General features: G+C 36.6%; 1 protein-coding gene across 34 annotated transcripts in view; it reads right to left on the bottom strand.

The window, feature by feature from the left end:
• Positions 1–2,964: 2,964 nt before the first annotated feature.
• Positions 2,965–21,802, bottom strand: part of MFF (mitochondrial fission factor) — a 42,354-nt gene continuing 23,516 nt past the window's right edge. For 8 of the 34 annotated variants that reach the window (XM_056808429.1, XM_056808425.1, XM_056808421.1 and 5 more), the window contains 6 exons: positions 18,159–18,317; positions 14,676–14,693; positions 13,134–13,166; positions 11,483–11,539; positions 5,594–5,678; positions 2,965–3,855 (listed from right to left, as the gene is read on the bottom strand). In XM_056808429.1, coding sequence (XP_056664407.1) covers positions 3,724–3,855; positions 5,594–5,678; positions 11,483–11,539; positions 13,134–13,166; positions 14,676–14,693; positions 18,159–18,317 — 484 coding nt within the window. In that variant the 3' untranslated portion in view covers positions 2,965–3,723. The remainder of the gene's footprint in view (positions 3,856–5,593; positions 5,679–11,482; positions 11,540–13,133; positions 13,167–14,675; positions 14,694–18,158; positions 18,318–21,802) is intronic. The other 26 variants (XM_001365184.4, XM_056808427.1, XM_007502163.3 and 23 more) reach the window with 5 other exon arrangements.

Genomic DNA, 21,802 nt, shown 5'->3' on the forward strand with positions numbered 1-21,802 from the left:
TGTAATTGAAATACTCATGAATTAATGCATGGTTTACTAACCTTGATTTTAATTGGCCAATTTTAATGAATTTTGCTGCCAGAGCTTTTCTGAATGCCTGTTCAATTGAGTATATAGCAAGAGAATTCTAATTTAAGGAATATGAAATCCCTAGAGTTGAGAGATTTTTGAAACCGGATCAACCATACTGAGTTACCAAGTCCCCATTTTGCCAGAGGCTTCTCACTTTTTTGGAAGAGTGTGCCTCTCCTAGCTTTAGATGACTATTCTGGGGGCCAATTCTCCCATTTCAAAAAAAAGGATACATACTTTTCTAATGTTTCCCATAGTAGCTTTCAACCAAAAGGTCATTTCCTAAAGCAAACAGAAAAGAGTCGTCCGTTTTAAGATAAAATGACTAAAATACTTGTGTAGTTTGGCTTTTAAGTATTAATAGTAATTACTTAGGTCATAGTCATTTCTGTGCATATTGTCAAACTTTAATGGCCTGTATGCCATGCTCATTCCCTTCTCAAAGTCATGGTTCATAATGCTATGACAGGTAACAACCTCTTTCCTATCTAAATACTACTCACCTTTCAAGATTATCTCATGACTTTATATTACATAATCTTATTCATCCTCTGCTTTCCTAAAGGATCAAGACAGTGCCGTATGACTGTGCAAGAGTTTGGGCACAAGATTTTGTCTTATCATTACCTTAACAGTTGCCTATGTGACTACCTAATTAGACTGTCAGCTTTTTGAGGACAGGGTTCTTTTTTAATCTTTTGCATCTCCCAGAATACTTGGACACTTATTAAATACATAATAAAAACTTGTTAAACTAAATATTACACATAGCCACATTCAGCTTACCCTTCCACTTGATGCCTAATAAATTGGTTCCATTTCAATGCCAAAGACACTCAATAAAATAAGTTGAAAGACAGGAGGGGATTATTAGAAAGAAAAAAAAGTTATCCTGAAAATATGTTCTACAAAAATCATTCTTCAAAACAGAACTAACTTATGGAACCTTCTTCCTGTATATAAATTGACAAATTTATATTTTGACTTTGACAAAATATAAATTTGACAAATTGACTTCCTGTGTATAAATTGACAAAAATCAGTATCTACCATTCCAAGAGGAATTATTTTAAATCATATACCTGAAAACAAAATGTGTGTGTGTGTATACTTCTACTTAATTGTAAACATTACTGACTTATAGATTACTGCAACACTGACAGAGACTGTTAAGAGTCAGTGTATCACTAGGACTTCCTCCCCTATTTTCCTTTTCATTTTTGACAGGTCACTGAAGCAAAAATCAGACATATTTTAGTTTTCATTGTCTAGCATGCAATGCTAAGTATGAAAAAAGCATAGCAAATACTTGTTAAAAGGACTACCTTTTAGCCCCTGAACTCCACGGCTATGAAATTCATCATCAACCTTCTATTCTGTTCAGAGGGATTAGAATTCAAAATGGTTTCCACTTTTGGGGTTTTATTGTTGTTGATTCTTCATGACTCCATGGCCCATAGCCATCTGTGGAACTTTATTGGCAGGGATACCAGAGGGGTTTGTTGTTCCCTTCTCTAGTGGATCCTTTTGTCAGGCAATCAGAGGTTAGGTGACTTGCCCAGGATCACCCAGCTAGGAAGTATCTGAGGAAGTATTTGACTCAAGGCTATCTGACTCCAGGCCCAGCAGTCTCATCACTGAGCCACCTCGCAGTTTATACACACACAATGAATTATGAGATGACAGATAGGGTTGATTTTATCCTATTTGATGAGAAGCAGTGGTGACTTTCACAACTCTTCCTGGTACCACTAGAGCTACGTGTGTAGCATGTATGACACAAAAGGGCATGTACAGGAACATAAAAGACGCAATGTCAGCGAACACTGGGGCATCTTGCACTGGTCACTTCCTCTGACACAGGGCAGAGCTTGGAATGAAGTCTAGGTCACAGTGTTCTTAAAACTGATCTTCCACCTACTGGCCTCGGGTTGCTCAGTGTGAAGGACATTAAGGACGGCACATGAAGGGAGGCATGCCTGCACACACTCGTGGCCACCACTCCTCAGGCACTCTCAAACCTCCTTCCAGAGGAAGAGGGAAGGAGCTTCCACTGAAAGAAGGATTTCCATCCCCAGGAAGGAGACACAAATCTTTAGGATCGCCCCTCCTGTTGGAGCCCTCTTCCCTTTCACCACAATACTGAGGGCAGGTTTTCTTTTTAGCGGATGGACTAAACATCGGCATGTACAACTGAGCCTGGGCTAGTTTAGTACATGGGGCTGGTTGATATTCAAATAAATCCTCCATGTCTCTTACACAAGGCCCACGATTCCAGCATAGAGAAGAGGTCACTGACTCTGTTCTACACCTGGGGAAGCAGCCCACCATCTGCTTCTTTGAGAAAGCCAGCGCCTCCCCACTGGAGCTCCCACGCCCCCCCCCCCCCCCCCAACTCCTCCCAAACTCACTGCCTGCAAGAAAGACACTGAACATGTCAGGAGGGAGCTTCTTCCGTTGGCCTCCAGGACACGGGATGTTCGAGGATATGGGGATTACACCAGTCTGAATTAAAAAAGAAAAGAGCTGTAGAGTGAGTATTCTCATAGCTGAAGACTCCCAGGAACAGGTTTCACTGGTGTTCTGCACTCTGTGAGATTAAGGATCTTGGGGGCCATACTCTATAGTGGAAGGAAGATACAAAAACATGAGACTTCTTAATGTAAGAGGCTTTATATATATAAAATAATAAAATTACTCATTTCACTATTGTCATCCTCATCTATTGGTTTGAAGATTGCAAAAAAAGGGGGAAAAACACATAGGCTTCCACTACCACCGAGAAATCAATTGTTCATCCAGACACACCAAAGACATGATTTAGCATCATATACACTACATTTATGTTCACAGTAAAAATGTGAAGAAATAAAATTTTTCAAAAGACAAATATTGCTTTAGTTTGACAGTTTATTAAATACACTACATTGGTACCTTTTCCGTAATCTTTTAAATCACCCACACATGGACTTGCTTAAAAATGTATTTCATAGAAAAACATCTGCAAAATTAAGACTAAAATAAGAAAAATACATATCACACACACTCCTGGATAATATGTTGAAATGTTAGCAAGAATTCTTCTAATTTATTCTAAACATGTGCGTAATAAAGATACTTGTGAAATATTATGTGGCTTGGTTCTTTTGGATCTGGCACCAAGCTGCAATGTTAAAAGTGTTCATGTCAGCTAAAGGAAAGATGATGTGAAGTGCCTACTCACTAATGATTTCATCTTAACAGGGTTTCAAACACAGGACAAAAACAGATACTACTCTTTTTTACAGATTCTTTTGCAAATCCATTTTATAAGCCCTCTCTACTACCCAGAAAATTAGTGCAGTCTTTTCTCACAGAAGCAAGAGAAGCAAATCCTTTCAAAAACAAATTTAGGCCTATTTACAAAACATGCAAAGGGAAGTTGTTTTAAGTAGGTGTTACTTCAGGTATGACTAGAAATAAATACAACTTAGCAATTGAACATCCCTTTAGTTCTGTAATTCTAGGTCCTTTGTTCTTTCTCAAAGAAATACATTTTTCAGTGAATGGATTATAAAACGGCATACAATGTAGAGACAGAAACAAAGAAGTTTGCAAATTCTTTATATTTCCTGATGTTTTGACAAGTATGCTAGAGAGCTGAGGTTACCTCTAGCGGCGAAACCAAAGCCAGCTATTAAGCAGCCAGAATGCTACAGTAATCGAATACATGACCATTTCTCTTTTTGCCCGTTCTTTGTTTTCTTCTTCCAGAAGCTGGAGGCGCCGATTAAGTTTGATTATCTAATTAAGAAAAATCCCAAAAGTGGATTAGTGCGTATGTTTAAATTGTTTTACAAAGTGGCACAATGAAGATGACTTTAAAAAATTGTCACAAACACTAAGGAGGTTTATTTTACAAATATTTACTATGCTGACATTTCCAAAATCAAACCAAACCTATTTTTAAAAAATTTTCCTAAAAGTCACTCTATTACTACCTGCTGACACCTCCTGGGATAGATACTTTCAAGTCTCTTCTAGTTCTAAAATTCCATCATTCTTTGAATCTTTTCTGATCAAAGGGTGCCATATTCTAAGGAGGCAGTTGGACAGAGAGAGAGAGAATGCTGGATTTGGAGCCAGGGAAATTCAATTCAAATCCAAGTTCTGCTTACTATGCTTCCCTTGTTTTCCCATCTCTTGTGATCACTCGTGCAAGTCCTTTAACCTGTGGGGTTTGCTCATCTGTAAAATGATGATAGAATAAGTGACCTCTGAGATTCATTTTACCCTTAAATCTAGGATTCTTTTTTCTATTGCCAACATGGAATCTGGAAACCCCCAAACTCGTAGCTTAGTAAGATCTGATGAACCCCAAGTTCAGGGCGAACTCTCATGGGAACTTGGGATCTCCGCTTACAAGCTAACCCTAAACTTGGGGCTTATCTTATCTTAGTAGGCTACACGTTTGGGGGTTTTTGATTCCATCTTGACACAATAAATCTAAATTATCACCCACCCACATCTCTCAAACTTATGGATGTGAAGACCTCAAAAGATTGTCAAATTCCTCATGGAAATATTGCTATAGCATTTCAAGAAAGTTATCTTATGGAGACAGCACTTGAGTTTCAAGAGTAATAGGACTTCTAGGAGAAGGAGACAAGGAAAGAGTGATTTTCAGGCATGAGGTTAGTGGTACAGAGATGGGAGATGGAGGGATATGTGTGATGAACAAGAAGCCAGTTTGGCTGGAGTAGTGTTAGATAAAATGCCAAACTGAGAAGCTTGTAAATGCTTCTAACTTAAAAGTCTTTGTTTCCTGGGACACAATTTTTAAATGACTTGCTCAGGTCACATAGCAAAGCTTCCCTGTGGACCACAGAATGCCAATATTGTCTGTGGTTTATTTATTTGTTTTTTTTTTTTTAAACCCCTACCTTCCGTCTTGGAGTCAATACTGTGTATTGGCTCCAAGGCAGAAGAGTGGTAAGGGCTAGGCAATGGGGGTCAAGTGACTTGCCCAGGGTCACACAGCTGGAAAGTGTCTGAGGCCAGATTTGAACCTAGGAACTCCCATCTCTAGACCAGGCTCACAATCCATTGAGCCTCCCAGATGGCTTTACCCCGACCCCCAGCCCTAACTGTTCTTAATAAATTCAAATTTAGAGCTGGGAAAGACCTCAGAAGCTATTTACTCCAATGACCTCATTTTATAGATTAGGAAACAGATATCCAAAGAAGTCACAATGATTGGCCTGCAGTTGCCAGGTAGTTAAAGGGTTAGAACCAGTATCTGAACTCAGGATCATTGATTCCAAATCCTGGGCTCTTTCACATCACTTTGTTTAGAAAAACTTTAATTTGTTGAATTTCCATTTAATATGTCTTTTGGGTATAAAGGTAGATAGGATGATACAGCCAATTTCAAAACTCCTGGGAGTTGAGGAAATCCTAATATATCTACAGTCTCAAATCAGTGCGTGAACACACATCAAAGTTATTAGCCATAACATTTTAATTGGTGTTTTTCAAATACCTGCCGTCTTAGAGAAGCAGCATCTACGACAGTCACATCATCTGGTGTTCCCTCAATTGTTGCGTCCAAGGCTGAAAGACCGTATCTGATTGAGAAGAAACAGAAATTAGGAATATAAAAAAATACCCCAAAACCTTATTAATCACATGCCAAAGATATACAACGGACTTTGTAATGCTGAGGAAAGCACTTCCTAATTTGATGTCATTAAGGGCTACACCATCTGAACTGACAGCAATCTTGTGAAATGACAAAGGAGTTGGCAGCTATCTAGATGACAGGGATGGGACATGAGGAATAAAGAAGAGGCACCTGTCCATACAAAGAAGCACTGACCCTGATTAGGAGTTAGGATAATTCTGAGATTGGGGGTGGGGAGGAAGGGGATACAAACAGAAGGTCGTCAAGATGCCAAGAAGAGCCCCAGCCTGAAAAGATTTGTAAATCCTGTTCTAAATTCTAGATGGGTGGAGGTTTTCGGGCTCTCACCTCCATCCATTGTTATCAGTCTACTCCCAGGAGAAAAATAACATGCAACTTAAAAGGTATCAACTTCTTGGTTTCTAAACACCTCCTACTTTTGACAGCCTGACTGAAAAATAAACATATTCTCTACTCATATATTTTGGTTATGCTCACCAGAGGGTGAGTCCTTCTGGCTTCTCCAACCACACCCTGACCCCTGCTACTTTCACCCAGGATAGTGGCTGTTCTCTCCCTTTCCAAAGTTTCTACCCTCCATCTTCTGTATTTTCCCCCAGGAGGAGGGAAAGTTTCCCTTTATAGACTAATCCTTTTCATGTCCCAAACAGGTGTGCAAAAGTACTCACATGACTTTTGTACAGAAGGGATGTGAAAGTACATGCACAGGTTTACATCATCCCAAAAATCCTAATGCAGTTTGAAGCTACAAAAACCAAGTTCCAAACTGCACAAAGGCTCCTGTGCAAGAGGGCAATGTGACAAACCCTGGCATGTCATGTTTTACTCACTCGGGGACAGAAGAATGAATTTTTAGATGATATACAAGCTTAGGGTCCAAAGTTATAAATGGTACCAATGGTATCACCATGGCTTATAACCCAACCTGTTCTGTAGAGACAAACAACTTACCATTCCAAAACAAAAGAAATGAGTTGTAATATTCTGACTTTTAAAATATATCCTTATTACAAAAACCAAAACAAGAAAATAACAGAAAGAGAAAATTTTATAGGGAGGAATAACAGTCAAATAAAAACCTGCGGTACTAATTTAAATAGAGCATTGATGGCATTTTTTCCTGTACTACAATAAACTTCACTTACTTGGAACAATTAGAGACTACCCTGCTCTGGTTAACTGAATTTTCTAGATAACTGAGCTAAACCTTTTTAGTTTCAAATCTTATGGGTGAAAAAATCTTTCAAAAATGTCCTTTCTTGACTATGTTGGGTAGAGGAATACAATTTAATTTTTATTGTGTATATTATCTTACTTTAGTGATCAAGATATAGTACAAAGACTATGTGTCCTAGTGAAAAGAAAAAGCCAGTGTTGAAGCTAAAAGACCGGGGCTCAAATGCTGCCTCTGACATACTGTGTAACATGAATTAGTTACCCTCTTGATGTCCTAGAAAAATCTCTGAGACCATAAATTGGAGAGCAGTTGCCAGGCTGAACTAGTAGAGGGAGATTTCTTACACTAATAACTTTCCTCCCAGCCCTGGAGCCAGAGATATCCCAGCTTTCCAAGAGCTTCAGCTTCCTCATCTAGCAAGTGAAGGAGCTGCAAGGAAGATGGATGCCAGGAATTAAGGGCTAGTAGAAAGGTACACTAGCTTTGGGAGTGGGGTGAAAATTTAAACAATAGACTGATGCTCACTAGCTATCTTACCAGAGGCAAGTCACTTCTGACTTCTGAATCTTGGTCTCTTCATTTGCAAGGATAGAATATTAGTACAACCTGTAATATCTAATGTACCAGAGTTAAAAGGCACAATGAACTCATGTATGTAAAGTACTCTGTGAACTTGAAAGTATTCTACAAAAGTCTGTTATGATGAAATAGAAAGTCTTTTCCAAAATTAAATCCTATGATCCTATAAGGTCTATAAGTGGAATCTTTATTTTAACTCCACAGGTTATACCTGTAAATTTAACAACTTGTTAAGTTTTGCAAAATCAATTTTGATAAAGTCTGAGTACTTTTTTGAATATTTTTTTTGTTCTATTAAGAGGGAGTTAGTTTAGTCCTCCCTCCAGAATCAGAGGTCTCAGCTTCCCAGGGGCATATGTTTCCTCTCTCATGAAAGGTTTGAACTAAATGGATGTGATAAGATACCAGGTGTCAGAAGCATGAGCCTTGGGAGCAGGGTGTGGGTTTAAATACAGACCCCGACACTATTTTACAAGAAACAAGTCACAGAATACAAAACACAAAAGAAATGGAAAATAAAGGGTTAAAAAATTCCTATCACTCCTGCCTTCTCCCCCAATCCCAGTACTACCAATATGTTTTTATTCTCCTGGGATCAAATATAATAGGAAATGGAGAAAAAATATGGAAAAATGAATGTACAAAAACTTGAGAAGCCCCTACATAATATGAAAAGAAACTTGTGGCACCAATTTAAATGTAATGTGGCATTTTCCCCTGTAGTACAAAAACCTCAATTACCTGGAATAGAGACTATTTTGCTTTGATTAACTGATTTTCTAGATAATTAGGTCCCAATAGGGCATATATACTACATAGTTGAAAAAGTTAAATCCGCAGGATAGAAATAGCCAATTGCAAATGAAAGAAAACTACTAAATTTTGTAAGCCTTGCATAAACTGTCAGATAAAGTTTACCTGTCAAAGAAATTTTAAGCAAGTAAAAAAACCTGATTTCTATCTCAATGGACTTTGTAATGGGTAAGCATGTTTTTTAAAACAGTGTTGATTCCAGGGTTCTTAACCTTTTTCTGTTATGAACTCTTTGACAGTCTGAAGAAAAGATGAATATTGTTCTCTAAATGCACAGAATAAGATTCATTGAATAACAAAGGACACCAATTATACTGAAATAAAGTTATCAAAATATTAAACAAGTTCACAGCCTGCAGTTTAAGAACTTTCTAGTTTCCAAAATACCTACCTTTAAAATTTTAATTTATTATTTTTTAAAGCCCGTACCTTCTATCTTAATCTAAGACAGAGGAGTGGTAAGAGCTAGGCAATCGGGGTTATCTGGGTTTACAAAGTTAGGTGTGATTTGAATCCAGGTCCTCCTGATTCCAGGCCTTGTATTCTATATACTACAGTACTTAGCTGCCTCAATACCTACCTTTTTTAATTTGAGGTTTGAATGACTTGAAATTAAAAATTAGAAATCAGAGTCAAAACAAAGTTGGCTAACGCCACTGGAAAAGGCATAGGCATAACATGGGTCACAGAATAAAATGAAAAATTGTCATGAATTTAATTACCCTTAGTAAAAAGAAAAATTCAAGTAGTAGCCAGTGTCCAATAATAGCCCCTTTTGGATACTTCTGCAAGCAGCTCCACCAGGGGGAAGGGGGACCATTTTGCTCCCCCAAGTAAAATGTAAGACAGAGACTACTTTGCTCTGGAATCCTTGATGCCTTCCCACCTTAATTTTTGGTATCAGTATAGACAAGGCAGGCTGGGTAGGTAAAGATAGGAAGTAATCTCCGTTAACAGAGGGAATATTTGTATCCATAAGATCACAGAGGCCTTGATGTATTTGGATATCTGAGAAGAAATTCTCAATGAGAAAACTCTCACATGGAGATACAGGTTGGCAACTTTTCAGTCAGCATCACTTGCCAAACTGGTCAAATGTCAGAAAGTTCCTTTGGGCAGCGAGAAGTTAAGAGATTAGTGCAAGGTCACATGGCCAGTTCAGTTATGTGTCAGAGGCAGTCCCTGGACCTAGATCTTGACTCTAATTTAGCCCTTCCTCTAGCCAGGATGCTCAGGGTGATGCCTACCATGCTCATAAGAATATTTAATTAATGTTTGTTGAGTTTAATTAATAGTAGAAGTGTCAAGAATAGGCTTGTTTAAAATGGACAAACCTAGTTTTGGAAAGGGTCATATCTAAGGCATACATAAGCATAAGTCAAATTCTCCTTGGGAAGAAGGCAAAATTGAATAGAGCCATTGGCCTAAGTAGTTCTGGTGCCTTTATATGTCCCAATGTTTGATTTGAAACCAGATGTGGAGGGCCAATGACACAAGTAAGTCTATGTAAAAGTTCACGAGTGGGAGGGGGAAAAAGAGTTGAATACATGGAACAGCTGAAATAAGGTTTGAAAATTAAATTAATTTCTTAAAGTTCATCTACATTATCAATCTTTATTTCTACAATTTAAAAATAATTCCTTAGAGACCTAATTATTTACACTTAAGAATCATATTTGTGCTAAAATGAAACATCATTAATGAGCAACAATGGAAGAACCTTGGGAAATAATTAGATGCATACAGAACAAGACTTGAGGGAAACAATATGGTATGACAGAAACGTGGTCACCAGAGGACCAGGGTTTGAATGCTTGCTTTGCAGCTAACTCCTTGTATGTCTTCAAGTCATTCCTTCTCTTTTTTTGACCTCAGGGTTCTTCATCTTAAAAATGAAAGATTTGGTCTAGATCAGTGATGGCAAACCTATGGCACACAGAGCATTCTCTGTAGGCACATGGCCACCCTTCTTCCTCAGCCCCACAGAGGTCATTACTAGAAAGGCAGGGGGAGAGACTCAGGTGGAGCTGTTCCCCTCCCCCTCTCCACCCTATCTGACAACATTTTTCACATTCCCCACCTCTCTGCCCAGCAGTCCAATGGGAACGCACAGAGGGTAAGGTGGAGGGCTCACAGATAGCAGAGCTGGAGGAGAGCAGAGCACTCGGGCCACTCCCCTCTCCCCCTCTATACTGGCTGTGAGGCCATTCCTTTTTCCCCTGGGTGGGGTAAGAGGAAGCAAGGCATACCCAGCATGGGAGGGGCGGCAGCAAGGCACTAAGTCTGAGGGGTGGGTGGGTAGGGTAGGGCCCAACACTCCATCTCTAAAAGGTTTGCCATCCTTGGTCTAGATCAATAATTCTTAATTTTTTTTTTGGATCATGGATCCCTTGGCAATCTGTCAGAATCTATAAGACCCTTTCACATGGAGGATTACTAAATAACCTCAAGAGATACAACGAAGACACAAGAAACACTAAGATACAGCTTTCAAAATATTCCAAAAACAAGTTCATGGATGCCACGTTAAGAACCCTGGTCTAGAGGCAGCTAAGTGGCTCAGTGGATAGAGAGAGCTAGGCTTGGAAGATTGTGGGTTCAAATCTAGCCTTAGATACTTCCCAGTTGTGAAACCCTAGGCAAGTCACCCCCAATTACCCAGCCATTACTGCTCTTCTACCTTGGAACTGAAACTTAGTGTTGATTCTAAGATAGAAAATAAGAGTTTTTTAAAAAAGGAAGAACCTGGGTCTAAATGACATTTAAAGTCTCTTCAAGGTTTTTATTTCTGCAATTCTATGAAACTATAATTGTCTTTGTCCTGTTTTTATTTTTTTAAACTATGATTATCCACAAGTTGTTTTCCTCAGACAGCAGGTAAAACTTCAGAGTTCTTTGAAAGTAAAAGCAACCAAAGTTATGACCATAGAGCTAAGGAAATTACCTGTCACAGATGCCTAAATATCATGAGTAGTAAAAGCATTTCACTTAGTAGTGACTAAATCATAAAAGTGAAAATTAAAGAAATCTAAGGTATATTAGAATATTCAACAGTATTACGGTGGTAAAAATTCCGTAGAGCTATAGAGACTAAACTTTATTAAACTGTTTGTTTATCCTTGACTGGCAAAAAGGCTCAATGAGGATAACCAGTTTACCTGATATCATGATGAGGGTTAGAACTGGCAGCAGAAGACCCCCCACGTAACACTGGCCTAAAGCAGGGTTTTTCAGGAAGTAGGCACGGACAGATCAGGAAACAGGGAAGAAGTAATAAAAAACACAAATGTGGGGGAAAAAAACAGGACAAAGAGAAATGTCAAATATATGTAATTATATTGTATAGTATTTCAATACAATATAATGTTACCTAAAATAACTTTCAACAACTTTATATTTTAAATGTCTCCCTCAACTAACAAACCAAACAAAGTTGATAAAAACCTACATTATATATATAATACTGTGACAAAATAGTATTCACAATATAAGCCTGTCATTTAAACTTGATGAAACTCAAGGGCAAATTTATCAAAAAGTCCTGTGGAATTTCTTTTTTAACTGTATTAGACTGCAAAAATATGTCTCAAGATCAATTGGTTGCACCTGCATGATCATGGTTGCTCATTTGATATAAATCAGTCCTACTCTGTTAAATCTCAATTATAATTTTTAACTAACTAATACTTCCCAAGTCTCCCTCTACCCCCAATTTCATTCATTTATCTCAGTCTTGGACTTGTGTCTCTTTATTCTTTTAGGTTGCATTTAAAAACCCCCCACTATGTACAAATGATCTTAATTTTTAAGGGCAGAGATACATCCCTCAGTTCTGGAGCAAAAAAAGTCACTTGGGATGATGGGTTTGGAAGCTGAGCAAGAGCAGGTGAGGCAGCATGCAAAACTCCATAACTGAAGTTTAATCTCCAGAGACAACCAAGAATGACATACAGGGCTTTTGAAAATGAAGGCTAGGGTGCAGTAGAAAACTGTGTGGGGAATTGAGCTCAGGGACTAAACACGTTTGAATTAGTTCTAGCTAGGATAATTAGAGTTTGCCATTCAGACAAGGATTAATGTCCTTCCAATCAAGTTAAAAGCCCTAGAAGGTCATTAGGCAATTCTCCCAAAAGTAGTCAGCAAAGTTTACTGAAACAGAAGGAAAGGTAGGAAAAAAGTAGAAGACAGAAGGCAGGAAAATAGAAAATAAATTATTGTATTCTTTTCAGTCAGTATAACATTCCAATACAATCCAATTCTATAATTCCTATCCATATAAATATTTTAATATTCATTTGGAGTTGTCTCCTCCAAAACTTAGCAAGGTTCACGGGACTTTTGGTCACAGTGTAAGTCATTATTACCAGCCGTGACCTGAAAACTCAATAATTTAAATGTTTGCTTCTTCTGAAGGCAGCACAAGGGCTCCGATCTTAGGTTAAAGATACAGGGTTTTGAGTAGAAATGCTAAAGTACTTTTGGGGAGGCTTATGATGAAGCTTGTATTTTTGTTAGTTAAGTCTAGGGTGAAATAAAATCGTATCTTAAAATTTTGTGACCTATTTTAAACCTATATAACTCTATCAAAACTATTCCTGGGAAGACATCCAGAATATGTTAGGACTCCAATTGTTAGCTAAAAGTTAGGAGAAGTCACTGTTGTTACTCAAGTTGGGACAAGAGATGAGGGTTTGCCATTTGAAAGCCTATTTCTACTCAAACATAGCTGCCACATGTACAATATGAAAGAATCACTTCCGCCACAAAGATTTCCATTCTATAATGCACAGCCAAGAAGCCAAAGGTTACCTTTCACATCGCATTTCATTTTGTCTTCTCAAACTGGTAATTATAATATAAAGGTAAATTAGACAGGCATCTGGGAGTTACAGATAAACATACCATTTTCTCTTATGAGCCATTAAAATTCTACCTTCTTTAACAAGTAGCCTTTAGTCTGAATTTAATAGTTTTTTCTTAAAGCTTACTGCAACTAAAACAGTAAACTCTATGCTGTGGCAACTGGCAAAATGAATGACAGCTCAAAGATAAAAGAATACATGTACACTAGTGGAGAAGAACTATTAGGTAAATCCATGTGTGGTCCATTGGTCCTACTGCAGACATTATATAGATCAAAATGTTTCTTTTGATAGAGCAATGTAAATTGCTGTAGCAATATTCTGAATGGTAGAGCAGAAATAAATTTACAGAGACATAGTTATATAACTCCAATTAAGGGAAGAGTGTCAATTACAAAATTATTTAATATTGATTTGTATTCCAAGGATAAGACAGGTGAGGTTCTGTCAGTTTACTTTAAATTGTATATATATGCAACTAGATTTGAGAATGCAACATGAGCACAATGGCTCCCAAACAGGAGGCCATAATTTAAAAGTGGACATGGAAGGTGAGCATTGATAGGTATTTCCTTATAATCATTGACTTAATGAGTAAGTGAGATACAGAGCAAACACTATGTTCCTGAGATACCTCTTATCTGATCAAGGAAGGACTAAGCCAAGATGGCCCTTCGATCCTGGGGACACAAGGACTTGCTATACAGACAGTCCTTCTGGGAACAGGAATGAGTCTTTTGGAAATTCTTCACTAGCTCCATACAGATGCTTGTGCAAAAGTATTTCTAACGTGGTTTAATAGGCCAATTCATTTGTGGTCCTAAGGACACTGACTCTTATTTCCCTTACAATCACTTTTAAATGATACCTAAGTTTGATATGTCATGTTGGTTAGTTGAGTAGAACAAATAACTCTGGAGATTCTCTCTCATATGTGGATGCATATGTGTACATATACATATGTATGCATATGGGTATGCACACATTAATTTAAGTACTGTAAATAATAGGTTGATGACCCATCATCAAATTATACTTACTGAACAGATGAAATTAGGATTATGATACATTACTCTATTAGTTAATAATGAAAATAATATACTTTAAATCTGCCTCTAATTTGGTGGCCCTTAATACATGCACCTTATTTCTATATGCTAAAATTCCAATATTTACAGGTCGAAATTGGTAAAACAAAATGAGCCTGAATGTCAGGAGAACACCCAAATGAAAAATAATTAGACCTAACTAAAATAATTAAAAACCTGCTTCAATTTTTTCTCGTGTGTGACAATGTTCATTTTTAGAATAAAATAAATTATGTCATTTTATTGATTGCTAAATGCATAATAGGAATAACATTAAAGGGACACTGTCAAATGGCTATATCTTATTCACTAAACTGATGTGAACAAATGTTTCCAGAATTTGTTTTAATGATCTGAATTCATCATACAATTCCAAACTTAATCAGCAAAGCAAAACTGACCTATTTTCATTGTCCGTTCTGAAAAGCAGGAAAGCAATCAGAATGATAAATTTAAACTGTTAATTTAAAAACAATAAACCCCAGTGTCCTTTTAATTAAGAAAAAAGGGCACTTATGCCAAGTTATTATGACATAATAAAGCAGAAAGAAAAGCTGATTGGTGAAAAAAAATACCCCAGAAAAATCAATAACACAATAACTCTAGCTAATTTAAAAATGCTCTTTTGGAAAGGGATAGGAACAAGTTAAGAGATACCCTATTAAACCCAAGAGCAAAATACATAAAGGAAAACAAAGTCATCCCATAGAATAACAACAACAAAAAGCATTTAAACCTGTATAAGCAGCATTACTTTGTAATCATGCAGGTAAATTATCCAAATTTCACATTCCTGTTTTTAGTTTCTAAGAAATCATACTATGACATTCTAGTTTGCTGCTAATAACGCTTTGTAAATCTTACCCAACAAGTAGTTAAAGAGATTTGAATACAAAATAAAATTTTTCCCTAAAGAAACCATCTATGAACTGTATTCTTAGGATAAGAATATATTATTAGAGATTCTGAGATAACAAATATCTTGGGAAGTATCTAGGAGACCAGATAGTGTCATTTTAATATAACTAATCTGTGAATAATTTAAAAATCATCTACATATACACTAATCATGCTTTAAGTGATTAAGGTAGCTTTTGCCCAGAAAGACAACTCTGAAATAACAAAATTTTAAATATTTAAAAATTCACAAAAGGCTTAAAGTAGCTTTACATATATGAGAAATTTGAATGTCTTGGCCTAGTAAAAATTCTGAAGTGGCACCAGTAAATTTGATGCAAATTCTTTCCATCTAATAAATGGAAATATTATTACTAGTTTAGTTATGCTGTAGTGACCTTTTTGGAAATATCCCATATGTCTCACCACACTGGAATTTTACTGTAACTTAATTAGGTCTCTGGGACTTGGAAATATTTTTTAGTATTCATGGAAGAGTCATTACAATAGGATCTATTATAATGGAATTTAGCATCATCCAAGCAATATGAAACCTCTTACTGAGAACTATGGATATGCACAATAACTAGAGGTCAGAGAAATATTTCATATTCAATTGACATATAATGAACTACCTTTGAGCATCTCTGGTTCACATTCTTTTCTTTAATCTGAGGAATTATGGACCATACAGACTATGATATAAGAACAGTTTTATACCATTCTGTGAAAATTCCTGTTAGGGGACAAACGAACTCTAGAAAAATCTCAGGACTTCAGACTGTATCAGAGAAGACTCAAATTGATAAGAAGACTCCAGAAACACTAGATGGTCTTATCTCTGCATCACCAATCTGGCATCCCTCTAACAAGGAGGGCACAGAACCAAGAGCAACTCTTCCAAAGGTCTACAATTATGGGCAAGGTACCTGCCAATTAGTCACACCAATAGGCCTTTTATAAATAACAGTTAATGATCTGTCACTGCCTCACATGTGACTATACTGCAGTGAAAAGTGGCAAGGTTCCTTTCACAACTTACATATGATCTCTTATGAAAGAGATCAATTTATGTTTCTTTTAAAGATCAGCTATGTGATGGGGTCTTCAAAAATTTCATGAGTTTAAATGGATAAAATAATTAAAGTGAAAACTATAGTTATGATATTAAAAATTTTTGTCTATTTTGCATTATTGCTTTAGTGTCTACAAAAACAGGCTAGAAGCCATGCTGTTTCTTCTTTTTTTTTTTAAACTCTTATTTCCCATCTTTGAATCAATACTGTATATTGGTTCCAAGGCAGAAGAGTGGTAAGGGCGAGGCAATCAGGGTTAAGTGATTTGCCCAGGGTCACATCGCTAGGAATTGTCTGAAACTAGATTTGAACCTAGGACCTCTCATCTCTAAGCCTGGCTGAGCCACCTAGCTGCCCCCCAACTTATTCTTCTTTTGAAGATACTGTATTTCAATCTTCAAAAGCAAGTTCACAGTACATTCAAAAGAATCTTGAGTAAATCATTTAAAGTCTGAATTCCAGCTTCCACAACTGTAAATGGAACTTCATGACACCCAAAGTTATAATTGTGAATTTTTATTAAAGGCACACAGAGGAAAATTCACATCACTAAAGAATAAAGAGCTGGCCTCAAAGTCAAGAAGCCAGATTCAGAAGCCCACCTCTGACAATGACCAGGTGGTAATAACTTGGCTTCAGTACCCTCAGCAACAATCTAAGACTAAAGGGCAGAGAAGTAGCTGATTTGCATCCATAAGGAGGCTATCCACTGGGCTTTTTCTATGAAGTCATTATCATCCTCAAAACTTACCTTCTCACCCCCCCCAGATAAAGAGCATTAGCAAAACACTAGCCATAAAAGTATTACCAAATGCTTTTAAAGAAATGATTTTTAAAAAAAAACCTTTCCTTCTGTTGAACTGATACTAAGAATTGGTTCTAAGGCAGAAGAGCAGTAAAGGCCAGGCAGTGGGGGTTAAGTGACCTGCCCAGGGTCATACAGCTAGGAAGTGTCTAAGGTCATATTTAGACCCAGGACCTCTCATTTCTAGGTCTAGCTTTCTTCACTGAGCCATCTACCTCCCACCCCCAAATACTTTTAATAAAGTTTTAAATGTGGGCACTGTCAATGTCAAAAGAAATGCTAGCTTTATAGTTTAAGACACTGTTTAAGGTAATAAGGGGAACAAATGCAATAAAATTTTGTTCCCTAAAGTAAAAATGTGTGCAGAATTTTACCCAATTAGGAATAAACAGAAATAAGCTAGCTATCTGCTGTGATTAATATTCAATATTTAAATGGGGTATTTGTTTATTACACATATCAAAATCTCCTAGGGTTTTGTAAATAAGCTATTGTGCTTATATATAAAATCTGATTATATGTTTCTCTAATTAGATGGAAAGAGCCTAAATTTCTCCTATGTACAATGACAGCACATGACAAAACCTAACCAACATTACTCTGGAGAAACCCTCTTCAAATGTGATTTAATATGATCCAAGAATAAGCAGCTCTCCTGGCCTTAATTCCTCACCTGTAAAAGCTCTAAACCTCTGATTAGGTCATCTCTGAACGTTGTCTTTCATACAATAAATCCTATGAGCATATGGCATCAATCTTATTTGTGTGAATAACAACAACCAGTTAGTATATCCAATGACAAGTATCTAGAATAAGTAGACTAACTCTTTAAAAAATGATTCACCTTCTGCAGTTAGGAGCTAAGACTACACTTTGCCAAGGTAAAGACTTAGATAATACAACTTTAGGAAATGTGAATTTTGGACAACAAGTTAAGAATACTGAAAGCAAAAGAAAGCAAAACAAGTTGTTTCATCCATTGCTCATTAGAAAGAGGGTATATAAAGAAGAAAACACAAAAGACACCACACTCCACTGACAAGGAGCCAAAAATAATAATGAAAAGCAAAGCAGTAAAGCTGGAAGAGTCACTGATGGCCAATCACCTGCGATTTTCATCCAGCACATCCAAGACCTGCTGGTAAGCCCTACGAGTAGAAGACTGGATAAACGACAAAATGCCCCGAGCAGAGTAAAGATTAGCTCCATCTTCAGGTAACATATGGGGAGGACAGACACGGGCCTGTTGTTGTGATGGTGTCACACTGTTTATACAAGCACAGCAAATGAAGAGAAAAATACTAGAGTCAGATTTTAAGAAAATTTTGGCTAAGTACCTTTCCCAAATATTTAGAATTAATTTTTCTTACCCTCTTCCCACCCTCCACATTCAGCAGATTAAAAAACACTATCAACTCAAAAAGTTAAGAAGATAATGGATTTCACTTTTAAAAAAATGTTCAAGACTAGATGCCAAAAAAGAACAGTAATTTTTGTAACAAAATATGAAAGTAAGCTAACTGAATTAATATGGAGGAGAGCAAAAATGGGCAGAGATCATCATTACCAATGGCTCATTTCCTTGTATCAGCCTGAAGTAAACACAAGCCTAAGTGAACTGTATGCTTTCAAGATAGAAGACTCATATAAAGAATCAAAATATGTAGATGTCAAAGTTCAAGCATATGAGTGAATATGAAAAGCCTATACCAACAATATGTTAATTCATGAACCTTATATTTAAAGAGAAAGGAAATTGTCATTTAGAAGTAATTTTTTCTGAAAAATCAACTGAAAAAATGAACTCTCTAAATTCTGTAAAACTGTAAAGAAGCATTGTGATTATCCATTTGTCTATAATCATACACACTAGTGAAAATTACTGAAATAGTAAAAAAAAATCTGAGAAAGAAATCAGATCTCCCCCCACCCTTAACAAGGTAACTGATTAATCTTTGGAGGCCAAGAATACTTCTAAAATTAGGAAGATGATGGTCCATTACTACTTCTGAGTGAGTACTCTAAATCTTTTTATTTATGATTAGTCTAAAGTTTACTTTTTTTTGGGTCCATCTCCAGAGTCCCCTAAAAGCTGACCACATTTGAAAAAATCTATGATCTTTGGTATCCTGAGATTGGAAAGAGCTTTTTAGGTAACCATAATAATCTTGGAACATGTTCAGTTCCGTGTTAGATGCTGAAATAGCATACAGATGTAGCACCCTATTGCTAAGCCATTTATTCATAATTATGTAAAAGCAGAATTATGACACTTGAGAGTAGTGAGAATTCCACATTTTTTGACCACATATCAAATATGCTTTTGTTACAAGGTTAGAGAACATGATGAACTTCATCTTTAGTGTGTTGAGGTCAAAGCATGATGACTGGACATAGGCCAATGATATATTTCATTAATGGACCAAGTACAATGAAGAGTTTTGTTTATTTGGGCTACTATGTGACTTCTGGATGTGACTCGAATTTCTTACGAAATTGAAAGAGGAGTGAGATAATTTTTGGAGAAGACAAGACTTTGTAGTCTCATAATAGCAATCCTATAGAAAATCTCTGAAGAATTTTGTGTATTTCTGATGCTAATTACAAAGTATTAAAACTTGACTTTGTATGACACCATTTGTTCCTAGATGTTTAAACAAGAAGAAGCTGACCCAAACACTGTCAAAGTCAAAAGTTAAATTCTAAAATTTTTGTTTCAAAACTCTATCACTTCGGAGAACTAGGTTAGAGCCAAGGGCAAGATTAAAAAAAGTCAAGGTGCTACCACCTTGTGGAAAGCTGTCCTAGATTTTTGTCTTGAGACTTGGAAATTTATTTCTGTGAGCCTGTATCTTGACTTGTTCAAGCAGCTTACAACAGTATGTCAATTTGACCATTCTGAAAACCAACAAATCCAATGTGTTTACATGTTGATACTGGCATATCTATGGCAAAAGCTATCCTGCTTTGTGGGACATCAAGCATGGTGAACTGAGTAGAAGTTCACTCTTCATAATAGCTTCTGAACTGACAGAAAAGTAAGATCTGAAGATCCAGAAGCAAAATACTCTGTGAACTAATCAAAATTATGGGTTTGGAATTAACTCTTTTTGGGTAGAATGGGAAATGCCTTGAAAATCTTTTTTTTTAATGTTATTTATTTAGAATATTTTTCCATGATTCCATGATTCATGATTTTTCACACCCCTCTTTCCCTCCCTCCTCTTGGAGCTGACAAGCAATTCCACATGTATCATTGTGACAGTGGGAAACCTGTTTGTGAATTCACAGCAGAGGAATGCCACTGCAACCTGGAAGCAAAAGAAGAAAATGAAGCAAATAATCTATCTCACATCCTCCAAGTCATTTAAAAATTTGTCTAAAGGGCAGCTGGGTGACTCAATAGATTGAAAGCCAGGCTCAGAAACTGGAGTTCCTGGGTTCAGATCTAGCCTCAGACACTTCCTAGCTGTGCGACCCTGGGCAAGTCACTTAACCCCCATTTTGTAGCCCTTAACACTCTTCTGCCTTGGAAAACAGTATTGATTCCAAGACAGAAGGTAAGGGTTAAAAAAAAAAATAAATAAAAGGGCAGTTAGGTGGCTCAGTGGATTGAGAGAGCCAGGCTTAGAGACAGGAGGTCTTGGGTTCAAATCTGACTGCAAACACTTCCTAGCTATGTGATCCTGGACAACTCATTTAACCCCCATTGTCTAGCCCATACCGCTCTTCTGCCTTGGAACCAATTCAAAGTACTGACTCTAAGGTGGGAAGGTAAGGGTTAAAAAAAAGTCTAACTAATAGTTACTCCAACAATTCTGTAGTACCAGCCAGGCCCTGCACTATGAAAGCTATGATTTTTGACTAGTACTCTAAAAAAATTACCTCTCTGAGTTAGATATATAAATTCTGATATATATATATATATATATGGATATAATTATATCAGATAGATATGTCTATATCTATATGTGTACATATGCACACTCATGTACAATATTTAGCATTAAAAGTTTAAATCATTAAAAGTTTAAATCATGGTGTTCAAGAGTATGTCACAAAATTATAATCAGTTGAACCTTTGAGCCTGGCAGCATGTTCTATGTTTTTGGTTTTTTAGAATTTAATGGTCCCTATAAATTAAATGAAACTCATTTTTAGCAAGATAAATCTTGTATCAGAACTGACAATAAAGCTTATTTAAGTTCTGAAGACCTAAGGTTTTTTGGATCATAATATAGTTATATAGAATATATTTAAATGCATATAACATATTAAAAATAGAAGAACACCCTCAACCAATGAAACTCGGTTGGCATCTTCTCTGTAATGTCAACCCTTAAAAAGTTTCCTATAATACTGAGAAGTGAAGTGCCTTGGTCCAAGGTCCCAGAGCCAACATACCCACATACGTTGGAGGTAGATTTGAACTTAGGCCTTCATCTCTCCAAGGGCAGCCATTTACAAGGCCATGTTGTCTAAGATTTGTAAGACAATTTAATTTCATTTAAATTGAAAATTTCAAGTTGTCTTGTCTTCTATCCTAGGTAACAGTACCTAAAGAACTAAAAGCCAACAAATTCAAATCTAAAACACAGGGAATGATATTATATCAACCACCACTGCTGAGCAGCTCTATCTATGCACATTAAAAGCTCATGACTGTGCTGATCATAAATACACTTATTTTTGAAAGCCAATTGAAGAATTGGGATAAGATCTTTATCTCAAAAATCACTGCCCTCAGAAA

This window comes from Monodelphis domestica, chromosome 8 (genome assembly GCF_027887165.1).
Source record: "Monodelphis domestica isolate mMonDom1 chromosome 8, mMonDom1.pri, whole genome shotgun sequence".
NCBI classification, from domain to species: domain Eukaryota; kingdom Metazoa; phylum Chordata; class Mammalia; order Didelphimorphia; family Didelphidae; genus Monodelphis; species Monodelphis domestica.